The following is a 14,324-nucleotide window of genomic DNA, read 5'->3' as shown; positions in this document are numbered from 1 at the left end:
TATATGAGTACATGTTGAGTACATGTTATATCTTTTGAGGAAAAGCGAAAAGAGAGGCACTGCAAGCAGCTTAAGCCTTCCTTTTTATTTCCAACTAGCAATTATTAAAAGCCTGTTTTTAGCAATCACTTTCCACAGCCTTCCTTAATTCCGATGGCTCTCCGTGTTCTACAAGAGGAAGCAGGGTTGTACCCGCACGTGCATGGAACTGAAAATAACTACATTTAACTGGTAGTGGAATTAACTTTATTAGGCACTTGTAAGGCAATAGCATGTAGCCATTCTGGAACAAAGGCACACCACGTAATTGTGGAACTGAAAGGGCCACATAGTTCATCAAAGGACGCTCCAGCATAAAAATGTTGAATTACAATAGATTCGGAAATCAAATTCTATGACTTAGAAGTGAGATCTGGGTTTTTGATTCCATCTCTTGTATTAATCATTTTATTAATGCCAGGATGCTTCTGTTGCCATCACTAACACTTTTTGCTTCATGCAATTGGCAGCGTTTGTTCTTTATGCTCCTTATTTGCCTCTGACCTCACTCTTCTGGATCCTCCCCCATCCAGCTATGTGCATGCATGAGTGCACACACCTAGCAATTTAGGATTACATGCATCTGATTGAAGTGGACACAAAAGCTGGAGTGAAGATGTCATGATAAATGAGAAACAAAATGTAAAACAAATCCATTGCGTGAGAAAGACTGGATTAGCACCTATTAGACGGTTGATTAAATTGTTCATTTTAGGCATTAAAACCGTTGCGAGTTCTGGCGTTCAGCATTTGCAAACAGAAATCTCCAGGTACCAGGTCACATGCTCCAGCCTCCATCAATGATGTACTCCCGGCCAGTCATGAATGCTGACTGAAGAAAGCAAGGACAAAGTTTGAGCATATAGCATAATTCAAGTCATTGTGTCCTCAATAAATACAGTACTATAAATGTAGTGGTCCCAACCAACATGAAATGTTTCAGAAGCTGATTGAACTCCATATGACTAAATGACAATTGTAAAAGGATTAAGGCCGCAATCTAAATCCTGTTTGGGCGGGGCTGGAAGTGGAGGTAAATTGCCAGCAGTAGGGATGCGGGTGGCGCTGTGGGTTAAACTACAGAGCCTAGGACTTGCTGATCAGAAGGTTGGCGGTTCAAATCCCCGCGACGGCGTGAGCTCCGATTGCTTGGTCCCTGCTCCAGCCAACCTAGCAGTTTGAAAGCACGTCAAAGTGCAAGTAGATAAATAGGTACCGCTCCGGTGGGAAGGTAAATGGCATTTCCGTGTGCTGCTCTGGTTTGCCAGAAGCGGCTTAGTCATGCTGGCCACATGACCCGGAAGCTAGTTGCCGGCTCCCTCGGCCTATAGAGCGAGATGAGCGCCGCAACCCCAGAGTCAGTCACGACTGGACCTAATGGTCAGGAGTCCCTTTACCTTAGCCTGTGAAAATCCCCAAAATGGGGCCTTGTGCAGATGGGACTGAGACAACCCAGGATCCGCTAGATTATGAGCAGGCACCACTGCCTTCACTTGATATCACTGGGCCCAGTCACGACACCAGCTTCCATTAACAGTGCATTGCTCATTGCATTGATTCTGTCGTGCTTAGTTTGACTCTCACTGGATGGGGCAAGGCAGCAGAGGGAGGAAGAGTTTGAGGCAATTGTGCAAGGGTCTTAAATAGTAGGGACTGCAACTACAGTTTGTCCCGAGCACACCCAGCCTGGGTGGGGACAAGCAATGGAAAGCATAGTTCTTTACTGGCAAAGCACTTTGATTACATCTGTTCCTAAGGTGCAAGGAAGAGACACATCAGGGATGCAACAACACAACCACATACACCCACATCTGACATGGTGCACGTAAGCAACTGGCAGCTCCTGTGGCAGCTCCAGCTGCTTCCGTCACAGCAAACCCTTCCTTGTCCTTGGAGTCATTGAGGGAGGAAATGGAGGAACTTCTAATGGTCCATCTCTCTCTGGGGCTGCCTCTTCCCCCTCTTCGGCTTCCTGCAACTCTCCCCCAACCTCCTCTCCTCCGGTCCCTGACTGCCCAGGCTCTTTCCTCTGACTCCTTCCTCACGGGTGGCACAACCCCACAAATCGCTGACCCCTTTGCCTGGACCATCCTGTCCCACCAGCCTCCTCTGCCCACCCCTCCGACTCGCTGACACAGTTTGGGATTCAAAACCCCACCTCGCTAACATTACTTGCTTCAAATTAAAGGTTCTGAGTGGCTGGAACAACAAACGAACACTTTATCTTGGTGCCATGAGTTTGCTATACAAACACCCCTCTCTACCCTCCTTCTAGACAAATAAGAGCTCAAGGAACCATTCCAGCCAGTCAAAAGCACTCAAACAAGGACTGGTGAGCAATGGGGCCTGTGGCGTGTTCTGCCCCCCACCCAGTTCTATGTTGTTGTTGTTGTTGTTGTTGTTGTTGTTACTACTGCTTGTCTTTCACCAGCAATTCCCAGGTGGGTTGCAATAATTTAAATTTCAGAATTAGAAACAGCTAAAACCGATTACAGTCAAGGGAATAAGGTGGGTCCTGGAAACACATTATCTCAGGTGTCAGCAAACAGAAGCCTGTTGGCACTAGCTGTTAAAGAAGTACTATTTCAGACAACCTGGTGTACTGCTATGTGGCTGACCCATTGTACTTACTTCATCGGAAGCCAGGTATACAAACAGGTGGGCTACTTCTTCAGCTGTCCCAAACCTACCTATCCTTTGCCTGGCCATAAAGTCTTTCAGTGCCTAGAGATAAAAAGCATTCGCTGCATCAATAAGCCTAGACGTGGTTCTCAAACACAGGACCTTCCCCTGGCGTTATTTTTCATCATGCGATACTTCAAATCCATACCCAGATCATTTAGAGTAGTTTGGAAGTGTATCAAACTTCCACGCGAATGTTGTTCCCAAGATACTGTTCAAAGAAAATAGAGGGGAAAGCCAAGGCAAATTGAGACATCTAACTGCCAAGGTAACCTGTACATGGGGTCAAGAGATGTCAATATTTATAAAGGAGGCTGCACTTCAACAGCTGCCAACAGGCAGAAGAGCATTCTGCCCCTTCTAAACGATAGGGTTGTGAGCTCAGTTGTTGCATTTAGGCAAGCCTAGCTCTGCCACAGACTCACAAACTTCCCTTATAATCCTCTTACAGACAAAAGCTTTCTTTTCTGCTTTTGAATAACCACAGCCAGTTGTGTTATCTGACAAAACAGGCTAATATTAACGATGGTTTGCTTGCAACAAGCCATCTTCACAAACCATGGTTTGAAGTTGGCCTGTTGCAAACAAATCATAGTAAAATCATTATGGTTTATTAGTTCTTAACTATAGTTAATGCAAACTGGAAACAAGAGGAGGGGGGAATGTAAGCCTTCATGTAGGCTAGGCTCATTCCCATTACAACCAACTACGGTATTGTTTATGAATAAACCATAGGTTACTATGATGGCTAAACAAAGCCAATTAATACATTCTGCAAAAAAGGCTTGCGGTGAATAAGTTACCTACATTCAGAGGTGAGGAGGATCTGCTTACTTTTTACATTTTACTCTACTTTTTACTCTATTGACTTGTTATAAATCCTGGGTACAAAATGGTGAAAAATGAATGTTTTGAAGCAGCCTGTGGAGAACAAAGGTGCTTTAAATAGCTTATCACTGCCGGATTGTGTGTCATAATGCAAAAAATGAAATTGTATTGCCCACCTGTTCTGGATCAGGGCTGCCCTGGATTCTCTCCTGCAGAGAAGGAGTGTCAATAGTGCCTAAGAAAATACCCAAACATTAAGAAGAAGAAGAGTTTGGATTTGATATCCCGCCTTTCACTCCCTTTAAGGAGTCTCAAAGCGGCTAACATTCTCCTTTCCCTTCCTCCCCCACAACAAACACTCTGTGAGGTGAGTGGGGCTGAGAGACTTCAGAGAAGTGTGACTAGCCCAAGGTCACCCAGCAGCTGCATGTGGAGGAGCGGAGACGCGAACCTGGTTTCCCAGATTACGAGACTATTGCTCTTAACCACTACACCACACTGGCTCTCATGTATTAATTAAATGACATCATGTATTTAAATGGTAACTCCTCTGTCTGAAAATATTAGTTACTTTAATAAATAGCCCAGAGGGATTCACCCTTGAAATGTAAACTTTAGATGCCTTTGCACGAACTTGCAAACAGAACAAAGATGGTGGGATGCTTCTTACCAGGACAAACACAGTTGCATCTGATTCCTTCCCCAATGAAGTCAGAAGCTATGGATTTGGTAAGTCCAATAACTGCTGCCTTTGAGGTACCATAGACACACCTCTTAACAGCTCCTGAGAAAGAGATCAGGGTGGGAATCAGGAAATCAAATCATACCAAAGAATGCAAAAGCTCATTTTGCATTTCTATATAGCCTTCATTCTGCCTTCTCATTGGCTGTCTCTAAATAGTCTTGTGATGAGCTGAACTTCTATTCCCTGTTCTCTTCTAAAAACATATTGCACAAAGATCGATTTCTATAGAAGAAAGCTTGTGTGTGTGTGTGTGTGTTTGTATTCTGTGCCCCTGAGAATATTGCCATGCACTATTTAGACCCCCTTTCTCCAGCTGTTCCATTTCTACCCAAGGTTTCTATTACTCGCAGATGTTGGGAGGTCACCCCAGTTTTGCCTCTCTCTGGTCAACCCATAAAAGCAAGGCTGTAAGATACCCGTGGCTCTCCACACTTGGTTGGACCACAACCCCCATCAGCCCCAGCCAGCTTGGATGTTGGGCAGAGACAATGGAAGCTGGAGTGACCTGGAAACTACAACTAATCCAGAACGCGGCAGCTAGACTGGTGACTGGGAGCGGCCGCCAAGACCACATAACACTGGTCTTGAAAGACCTACACTGGCTCCCAGTACGTTTTCCGAGCACAATTCAAAGTGTTGCTGCTGACCTTTAAAGCCCTAAACGGCCTTGGTCCACTATACCTGAAGGAGCATCTCCACCCCCATCGTTCTGCCCAGACACTGAGGTCCAGTGCTGAGGGCCTTCTGGCGGTTCCCTCGCTGCGAGAAGAGAAGTTACAGGCAGAGGGCCTTCTCGGTAGTGGCACCCGCCCTGTGGAATGCCCTTCCACCAGATGTCAAAGAGAAAATCAACTACCAGACTTTTAGAAGACATCTGAAGGCAGCCCTGTTTAGGGAAGCTTTTAATGTTTACTAGACTATTGTATTTTAATATTCTGTTGGAAGCTGCCCAGTGTGGCTGGGGAAACCCAGCCAGATGGGTCGGGTATAAATAATAAATAATAATTATTATATATTATTATCAACACCATCTTGGACATACCTAGTGATGCTTGCCATGGTACAAGTGTTAAGCAGAGGCAGATGTTTCCAGAGTGCAGCCTTGGCTCTAAGAAGCCACTCTAGCCATCAAAATGTAATGGATGTGGCACACCAAGTATTCATGGAGCTGCCCTAAAGCTGACAACAGCTTCCTTTATAAAAGGTCAGAAATGGCACTCCTCATTGTGGCTGGGCTATATAGACTCATCTTAAAAACTTGGCTATATGCAACAACATCTCTGTAATTTGTGGGTTTTTTTATATACTGAATATGCTCTGTGTATGGTTCTGTTATTGTTTGTGTGGTTAACATTTTAGTTTCTACATACGTTTATGATAGGTCAATAATATAATAAAATAAGAAACGGCATGCCATGTCCTGCATAGTGAAAACTTTGTTTTGTCATGTCAAATTTATAACCTGCTTCCCCATTCCAAGGAAGCCCATGGCAATTCACAATAATCAAAATACATAGGAACATTTGGAAACAAATCTTTAACATGCTAAAAGACAGCAAGTAGTTCCTGCAGTAAGAAACCTTCATAAAATGTGGGGCTTTTTTTGCACTGGGTACCCGTCACTTGCATCTAAGAATACATAGTCCCCACCAGACAAGATGAATACAGATATTCATGTGAAATGACCCTTAGATTGGTATTAGACCAACAGAACACCAGAAGGACATAGCCCCCAAATATCCTATATCACAGGCACCAGTCCATTTTAAAATATGTGTAAAATAAGGTAAGGATGACATGAACCTTGCTGTGCTTAAACTGCGAAGCTAACTGACCTTTGATGCTAGATACCACAGAAGACATGTTGATGATGTTACCAGATTTTTCCGCCAGCATCTATTTGAAAAATGCAAACACAAAATGTTTTGACGCCACAAGAACACCAAGCAGATGACTATGAGAAAAGCCTTGCTGAATCAGGGGAAAGAAGGGCCAGTCTAGGTCAGCATCCCGTTCTCACAGTGGCCAACAAGAAGCCTATGGGAAGCCCGTAAGCAAGACATTCATGTAATACTGTGTCATTTTAAACAATTAAATTGAACTTTGGGTTCACAAACGTAGTTTATCTTTTCTTTTTTTAAAAGGTGCAATTGAACTGAAAAAGAAAGCTTTTGTCAGATGCTTTAAAACTTCATCCACAAAGATCATAGAAGGATTAACACATATTTGATGGGCAAATGAAAGATCTATATGCTCTTGGTCTCATGCCACGAGTCTCATGGCCAGCGACGGAATACGTTGTGAGGTTCTCTGCTCTCACCTTATTTCATTAAAACTGATGGCATGATAAGCTGTCCCATGACAGGATAATTCTTTAAGGCCCTCCCTCCAACATCCTTTCATTTGCACATACATTGCTCACGATGGTCCTATGTGATTCTGTTTAATGCTCTTTGCACCCGCAAAAGTTTTGGGACGGCCACATTGCTTCATTTCCCATCAGTGCATATCCTGCAACTTCCTGCTGAAATTCTCTCACTTTTTATGTCACAAATGTCCTGAGGGATTGGGGGGGGGGCGTTTCCCACCTTGGTTGCACTATAGTCTCTCTGGACAACAATAATGTGATAGCATTGGGGGAGGATCACAACACACACCAAAGCAGAATTAATCCACCAGTAATGAACAATGGTCAAAACCATGTTGCATGCAGAACACACCTGCGATAAAACACTAGTGTGGAGGGCCCCCAGAAGAAATGCTTCAGAAAAATTGTTAGTGGGTACCTAGCAGTTTGAAAGCATGAAGTGCAAGTAGATAAATAGGTACCGCTCTGGCGGGAAGGTAAACGGCGTTTCTGTGCGCGGCTCTGGTTCGCCAGAAGTGGCTTAGTCATGCTGGCCACATGACCCAGAAGCTGTACGCCAGCTCCCTCGGCCAATAAAGCAAGATGAGCACTGCAACCCCAGAGTCGGTCACGACTGGACCTAATGGTCAGGGGTCCCTTTACCTTTACCTTTTATGGTACAGTAAATAACTAAAAAAATTTATTAAATTATTAGGAGGAGGTTAGACTAAGGCCCCATCTGCACTATATATTTAAAGCAGAATCATACCAGGTTAAACAGTCATGGCTCTCCCCAATAAATCTTGGGAAGTATTGTTTGCTAAAGGCTCTGAGAGTTGTTAGGAGACTCATATCCCCCTCCCAAGTGCTACAATTCCCAGAGTTCCCTGGGAAGAGAGATGGATTGTGAAACCACTCTGAGAATTGTAAGTTGCAAATATTATCTCAGCCTGGCTCATCCTCCTCCTACACCACTTTTACCAGCCCTTTACTGAGCACACAGCGAGCTACACCTCTAAAGGATAAGAGAACAGCATGTTGGCCTTACCTTAGGCAGGAATGTTTTGATCATCAGATACATACTGCGAACGTTGACGTTCATAGTGAAATCCCAGTCTTTTTCCTCACATTCCAAAATGGTCCCCGTACTGACAAACCTGGCATAAAAAACACAAGGAACAACAGGTTGTTTTCCTGTGCTTTCAGGGCTTTTCAAATATACCTTTAGCGGCTGAAGTTGTCCAGGCTTTTATTTTATTTTAGTTATTTTTATGCTGCTTATGTTGTCAAAGCTTCTAAAGCCATATACCTGGGTGGATATATCTTTTCCTGGTCAGTGGGCTGAACTCTTATCTCCTCACCCTTGCAGGGTCAAATTTGACAGGTGGGCTGCGTTGCCCACTTTTCATAGAATCGTTGAGTTGGAAGGGACCACGAGGGTCATAGTAACATCAGGCAGTGCTGAGCTTTGAAGCTCCAATTGTTGGGACTTCAAAGCACAGTGTGGGGGTGTTTGAAAGCCCAGTGCTTCTGTTTTAAAAAGCACATTGAAAAGGAAAGGCAATTAACCCACGACGGCAGCTTACCCTGCAATATTACATAGAACGTCAATTCTCATCACTTCCTTGGCCAGTTTTTCAATTTGTTCTTTGTTGGTGACATCCAGCACACGGACCTGGATGCCTGTTGAGGAAATCAGCATATCAGAATAGGCAATATTGTTTTGATTTCATGATAAAGGATGATTACCTTGCATGTACACATCTGTGCAGTGAGCGGCTCTGCACATACAAATTAATTCATGTAAGTGTTCTGCCTGTTGCCTTTGTCCATGGAGTTTTCTTGGCAGGGATACTGGAGTGGCTTGCCGGTTCCTGCTCCAGGAACCTTATAGTTAAAGCCATGGTTTTCCCAGTAGTGATGTATGGAAGTGAGAGCTGGACCATCAAGAAGGCCGATCGCCGAAGAATTGATGCTTTTGAATTATGGTGCTGGAGGAGACTCTTGAGAGTCCTATGGACTGCAAGAAGATCAAACCTCTCCATTCTTAAGGAAATCAGCCCTGAGTGCTCACTGGAAGGACAGATCCTGAAGCTGAGGTTCCAATACTTTGGCCACCTCATGAGAAGAGAAGATTCCCTGGAAAAGACCCTGGTGTTGGGAAAGTTTGAGGGCACAAGGAGAAGGGGACGACAGAGGACGAGATGGTTGGACAGTGTTCTCGAAGCTACAAACATGAGTCTGACCAAACTGCGGGAGGCAGTGGAAGACAGGAGTGCCTGGCGTGCTCTGGTCCATGGGGTCACGAAGAGTCGGACACGACTAAACGACAACAAAGTGTTCTGCAGAGCTAGAAGCTCAGTTGTACAGGATTCTCCATCACATGAAGCACTCACTTGTGTAGGATTGTATGCAGAGAGGAGCACCCTTTTTCGGGCCCTTGGCTCTGTGCATGAAGTGCGGTCAGTGGGCATATTCATGCCCTCCTACCAAGACATCTTCATGTGAAGAGAAGTTACAAAAGGGTCTAGAATGTCAATATATTTCTATTAAAGTCAACAGGACTTCCAGGGGCAGTGTGATCACGTTTCGCAGAAATTTTCCCAGCTCTACATGGGTGGTTTTCATCCCCATCAGTGAGCTGTCCTCAAAGTATATTAAACCACTGTAAATATAGGCCTAATGCACACAGCTCCACCTGAATCTTGATGAATAATTTCCTTCAGTAGAAAAAGTGTTGTTGTTTTTCTGCATCAGAGTTTAAGAAAAGAAAATTAACACTACCCAGGTGTCAGCAGCTTAATAACTATAATCAAACCATTATTGCTGAGTAATACAGGTGACAGAAAGTGCTATTAAGCTTTATTTCTTTGCTACAAAACTTGGATTTATCTGAAGCCAGGCAATGCTCTGAAAGGGTTCAGTTAACAACGCAGGTCAGGACTTTTATTTTTCATTTTTAGAGGCAAGGGAATTTGATTGGGAATTTGCTGGCAAGCCTAGCAGTGTTCAAGGCTAATTTTATAAGGTACCTTCAACACATGTTTTACTTGGAAGCAAACCTTACAGAGTACAAAGATATTGACTCATACCCTCCAGTATTCCTCAGATGAAAATAGGGACATTTCTCACCCCTCCGTCCCTCCTTGACCCCCACAATTTTGTCGTCCCCCCTCCACCACAGAGCATTTCCTCCACCACTGTACCAAGGGGACACAGCACACACACCCTCCACCGCCCTGAAAACACCCCTTAATCCTGATTTTATTTTATTCTTTTATTTTCTTACCAAAAGAAAAACACACACCAATAAATAAATTAAAGAGGGGGGCAAGATTAGATACAGATGCACACAGCATTTAATAATTAATAATAATAATAATAATAATAATAATAATAATAATAATAATAATAATAATAATAATTCAAAACTCCTTGCGCTCTACTCTTCCCTTTTCTAATAAAATGCATTTTTGCATGTTATTTTCACTATTACATATATTTATACGTGCACTTTATACTAGTATATGTATTTATGTACACATTACTTGGCTGGAGAACTACACTGCAAAATTCAGAGAAGCACGGATTTCAATGAACATCTTGTTTCAAATTCTGCAAATTCGGTAAATTCACCTTTAAACGTGAAATGTATTGGACACTCCCACCCCAATTGCTCTTCGGAAGGTATATTTCTGTTCTGCTCTACTCTACTCCACTCCCCAAATCCATCCAAAATCGGAAGCAGGCTCAGGCTCAAAATAACTAAAGAAATACCTGGATAGGCTTCCAGTACTCTGAGTTTGGATTCATTGATATCTGTAGCAATGACCTTGGCTCCTTCCTTTGCAAAAGCCTTTCAAAACCAAACCAAATGTAGTTAATATCTGAACAGATTAAAACATGGGCTCTGCCTCTTAGCTGCCATGGATAGTTAGCTGGTTTGATAATGTTCTGATTGTTGTGAGGAGCTGCCACCAAACATCAAACACAGAGTTAGGTAAGACTGATTTCTCAAAGAATTGGATTCAAATGACACATCCTCTCACTGCATTTATAGTCCAATCAAACCTCTATTGTTGTTGTCACAATCAAGTGGCATATAAATTATGCGAAATAAATAAATAAAATATTTTTGTATTTGGAATATTCTGTGCCTAAATACGAAGGCATTTTCACAGACCAGCTTTTCTGAAAGCAAAAATAAAATAAAAAATACTATGCTAGTCATTTGTGCTCCAAGGGAGACCTGAGACATCTTTAGATAATCCTACTCAGCAAGTTTTTAAAGAAATTTAACTCAATAAAAAGACAGAATAGAATTAAGAGGTGTGATAAATATGAACTTTCTGACTGCGAGAGCTGTTTGACAGCAGAACGGACTCCCACAAGAGTTCGTGGACTCTCCTTCCTTGAGGTTCTTTTTACTGTAAGCAGCGGTTGGATGGCCACCTGTCATGGATACTTTAGCTGACACCCCTGCATTGCAGGGGGTTGAACTAGACGACCCCCCAGGGTCTCTTACAACTTTACAATTCTATGATTCTATGATTGGACAGGTTGGTTTGGGCTGATGAGAGCAGGAGTCCAATAGTGTCTGTAGCGCCATTGGTTCCCCATCCCTGCTTTAAAATCTTGAGCTCTGATCGCTTGAAGATTTCCCCTTTGTGATTTCTTCCCTCCCTCAGAGCGGAGGCTTACCTAGGCTCCCTTGTGCCCTTGGCAAGGAGCTGTATGGGCATTTGGCACCATACCCCTTGCACCCTTTCCAAGGACTGCTCACACTTCTAATAGCGACTGGGGAAGTTGCTGTGATGGGGAGGTTGTTGCAGAGTTACTGTGATGGCCCACGCCAGCGACTGGATGCCTCCAGCGAGGCACTCAGAGGAGCCTGTATGCCTTGCCCAGAGCAGTGAAGGGCCAGCCAAGGGAGAAGACGGATAGATGGCCTTCTAGCCACTCCAAACCAGAGTGGAGAGGCACAATGGGCCTATGCCAACCCCTAGGTCAGGGGTAGGCAACCTAAGTGTCAGGTGTGTGTGCAGCAGCCAGGCCCTGTGACCAGTAGGACTTTGCAGGTCTGCGGCCTTCCTAAGTTTGTTCTGAAGAGGCAAGGCATGGCCTCACAGCTGAGGCCAATTGGTAATTCACAGCACCTGGTGGCAAGAGCTGGGAAGGGATATAAGGTCAGCATTTTCCCTTTGGCTCTTTGCCACAGCAACACTCTCCCTGCCTTGCTGCGTTTGGCTTCTTGCTTCCTGATCCTTGAACCTCGGCTTCTTCACTCCCTGCTTCTTGATCCTCGGACCCCTGACTTCGTGCCTCCTTGCTTCCTGACCCCTGGACCCTTGGCTTCTTGACTCCTGGCTTCTGCACCCCCGTACCTGCTTCCACCCCGCCATCTTGCCCCCAGTCCTGATGTCCCCGGCCAGGACTTTGATCGCCCGTGAACTGGGCCGTGACACTAAGGCCCATGGGCCACAAGTGGGTCGTTTAACTGGACCACAAGCCGCCCACTCAGCGGGTCCCCATGTGCTGCGCTAAACCAGCGCGGTGTGGGGACTCACTTCCACGGTGCCGGAAATCACATCTGCAGAGGCACAGAAAATCAGGGGCGCTGTCTCTCACATGCGCCTGCAATCCAGCCCACAGAGGGGGCTCTGTAGCAGTGAACTGGCCCAGGCAAGGTAAACCTTGCTGACCCTTGTCCTAGGTGCTCTCCTGCTCAAGTCCTCACCATTATCTAAATACATTCAAGCACATGTACTTTGTGACGGCTGCTTGCAGATGCATTTGTACAAAACCCAACCCAAAGCAAACCCAGTAAGAGTTCCCGGACTTACAATAGCCGTGGCTCGACCAATTCCTTGTGCTGCAGCAGACATCAGTATCACCTTCCCATCCAGCCGGCCCATCGTGCCCCCTGTAGGTGATTCAAAGAGATTGTGGTATCTGATTCACCAGCGCCAACTACAGAAGGAACAGCTGCAAGAAATGCACATTATCTTTCATGCTGGTTGTAGAGCCAATCGCACACATATTCCAATATATTTGCAGGGTTTTGTTTTTGCGTAACTAGGAGCTGATCAACTGCTTTTCATGTATTTGTTGCATGCCACCAGCAGCTCGGAGAGGTGCGAGACTTCAGGAGGTCTGGTTTCCTCGGTATGAGGGATAGCAGAGACTCCAAGGAAGGAGAGCCTCCTAAGGGAGACTCGTCCGCTGTCAAACGGCTCTTGCTGTCATAAAGTTATTCCTGGTGTTGAGTGGGAATCTCCTTCCTGGTAACTTGAATCCATTGGTTGGGGTCCTACCCTCCAGAGCAGGAGAAAACATGTGACAGTCCTTTAGATATATGGTTGTCCTCCTTTGCACATATTCCAGCTTGTCAACATCCTTCTTAAATTGTGCTGCCCAGAACTGGACACCGTATTCCAGGTGTGGTCTGACCAAGGCAGAATGGAGCAGGATTAGGACTTCCCTGGTTAAGCATATGGCTAGACATTTGCTTTGAGTCCTTTAACAATAACAACAACAATCCTCTTATTATTTATATGCCACCCATCTGACTGGGTTATTTTACTTATTTTCCACATGGCAAAACCTTTTTCTAAAGGCAGAGATAATTCAAAGCTACTTATGCTAATGGCACACACACAAACTGCCAGAGTGCAGACAATTCTCATCTGCCAGAATCCATTCTCAAATGAAAGTCTATTATTTGTAAAGAAAAGGAACAAGAATGGAGAAAAAATTTACCTCAGGAGTGCTGTGAAGACCGTCTTTGGAGACCTTTGTCCAGGAGGCGGTTACTTGTGTTTTTCAGAGCATGCTGGGATTCGACTCAAGTGTGCTGGCAAATTGCTTCCGAGTTAAGATACCTAATTCATTGCCGAGGTAGAAGTAAATACTGCCATCTAGTGAAGTTTAGGGTTAAGCTACTTTATGGCAATGCATAAAAGACTCTTGGCATCAGACTGCTACTTATGAAAAAAGACAACTGGCAAAACGGCACTTTCAATTAACCGGAGGCATTTAAATATGTGTCTGATATATCTCTAATTCATGCTACTGTCGATAGGTTAAGCCAGAGCTTTCCAAACTGGGTGTGTCGGCTGCAGTGTGTAGATGTGTCGCGCAGACACACCCCATGCTACTCGTGGGGCTGGAAAGGGGTTAGTTTAACCTCTAGTTTGCTAGTAAAACTGATTACTGTGTTGCAAAATGATGCATGTCAAAAAAGTGTGTCACCCACATGGAAAGTTCTGGCCAAAATGGATTGACAAAGATGCTGGGATCAGGGTGGTTAACAGGTCTGTTTTTTGTGATAGATGCAATTCATAAAAATTGTTGGCCATGCCACACACATGAATTAGATAAAATTATGGCACATCTGGTTGTACTTAATACAGCACCCCCTAAATCTGTTCTCATGGCTCCCTCAACCACCTGGAGCAGATTTGGGGAGGGCAGGTAGAGCATGTGTAGAGAGGAGTGCGAAAAATTCAAACTGAAATTGCTTCACTCACACACATTTAGTTGAATACTGCCCACTGCACTGAATAGCAATAAATTACTTCTAAAAAGAAAAAGATTATATGAATGTGCAAGCTCCACCATACTGGCTTTGGGAAGGACATGACTGAGAAAGCGCTACGTCTACCTATTTTAATTTTTATTACT

The 14,324-nt window shown here is 44.4% G+C and overlaps 1 protein-coding gene and 1 long non-coding RNA gene across 3 annotated transcripts; one reads left to right on the top strand and one right to left on the bottom strand.

The window, feature by feature from the left end:
- Positions 1–223: 223 nt before the first annotated feature.
- Positions 224–13,499, bottom strand: BDH2 (3-hydroxybutyrate dehydrogenase 2). 2 transcript variants are annotated; one of them, XM_081209386.1, is made up of 10 exons: positions 13,401–13,499; positions 12,485–12,626; positions 10,419–10,497; positions 8,228–8,324; positions 7,690–7,798; positions 6,130–6,190; positions 4,220–4,333; positions 3,726–3,784; positions 2,671–2,763; positions 224–871 (listed from the first exon to the last, which is right to left on the bottom strand). In XM_081209386.1, exons 2-10 carry the CDS (start codon positions 12,554–12,556, stop codon positions 818–820), a joined length of 738 nt encoding a protein of 245 aa, XP_081065512.1. In that variant the 5' UTR covers positions 12,557–12,626; positions 13,401–13,499; the 3' UTR covers positions 224–817. The 2 variants fall into 2 exon arrangements, with proteins under 2 accessions (XP_081065512.1, XP_081065513.1); XM_081209387.1 differs by having other exon boundaries at positions 12,485–12,564; positions 13,401–13,491.
- On the top strand, positions 8,354–9,923 carry LOC308595348. Its single transcript, XR_014011999.1, has 2 exons — positions 8,354–8,459; positions 8,990–9,923. It is a non-coding gene; the product is annotated as an uncharacterized lncRNA (long non-coding RNA).
- Positions 13,500–14,324: the final 825 nt, after the last annotated feature.

Source organism: Podarcis bocagei (genome assembly GCF_964188305.1).
Source record: "Podarcis bocagei genome assembly, chromosome: 9".
NCBI classification, from domain to species: domain Eukaryota; kingdom Metazoa; phylum Chordata; class Lepidosauria; order Squamata; family Lacertidae; genus Podarcis; species Podarcis bocagei.
This window is presented reverse-complemented; position numbering and strand designations above follow the sequence as displayed.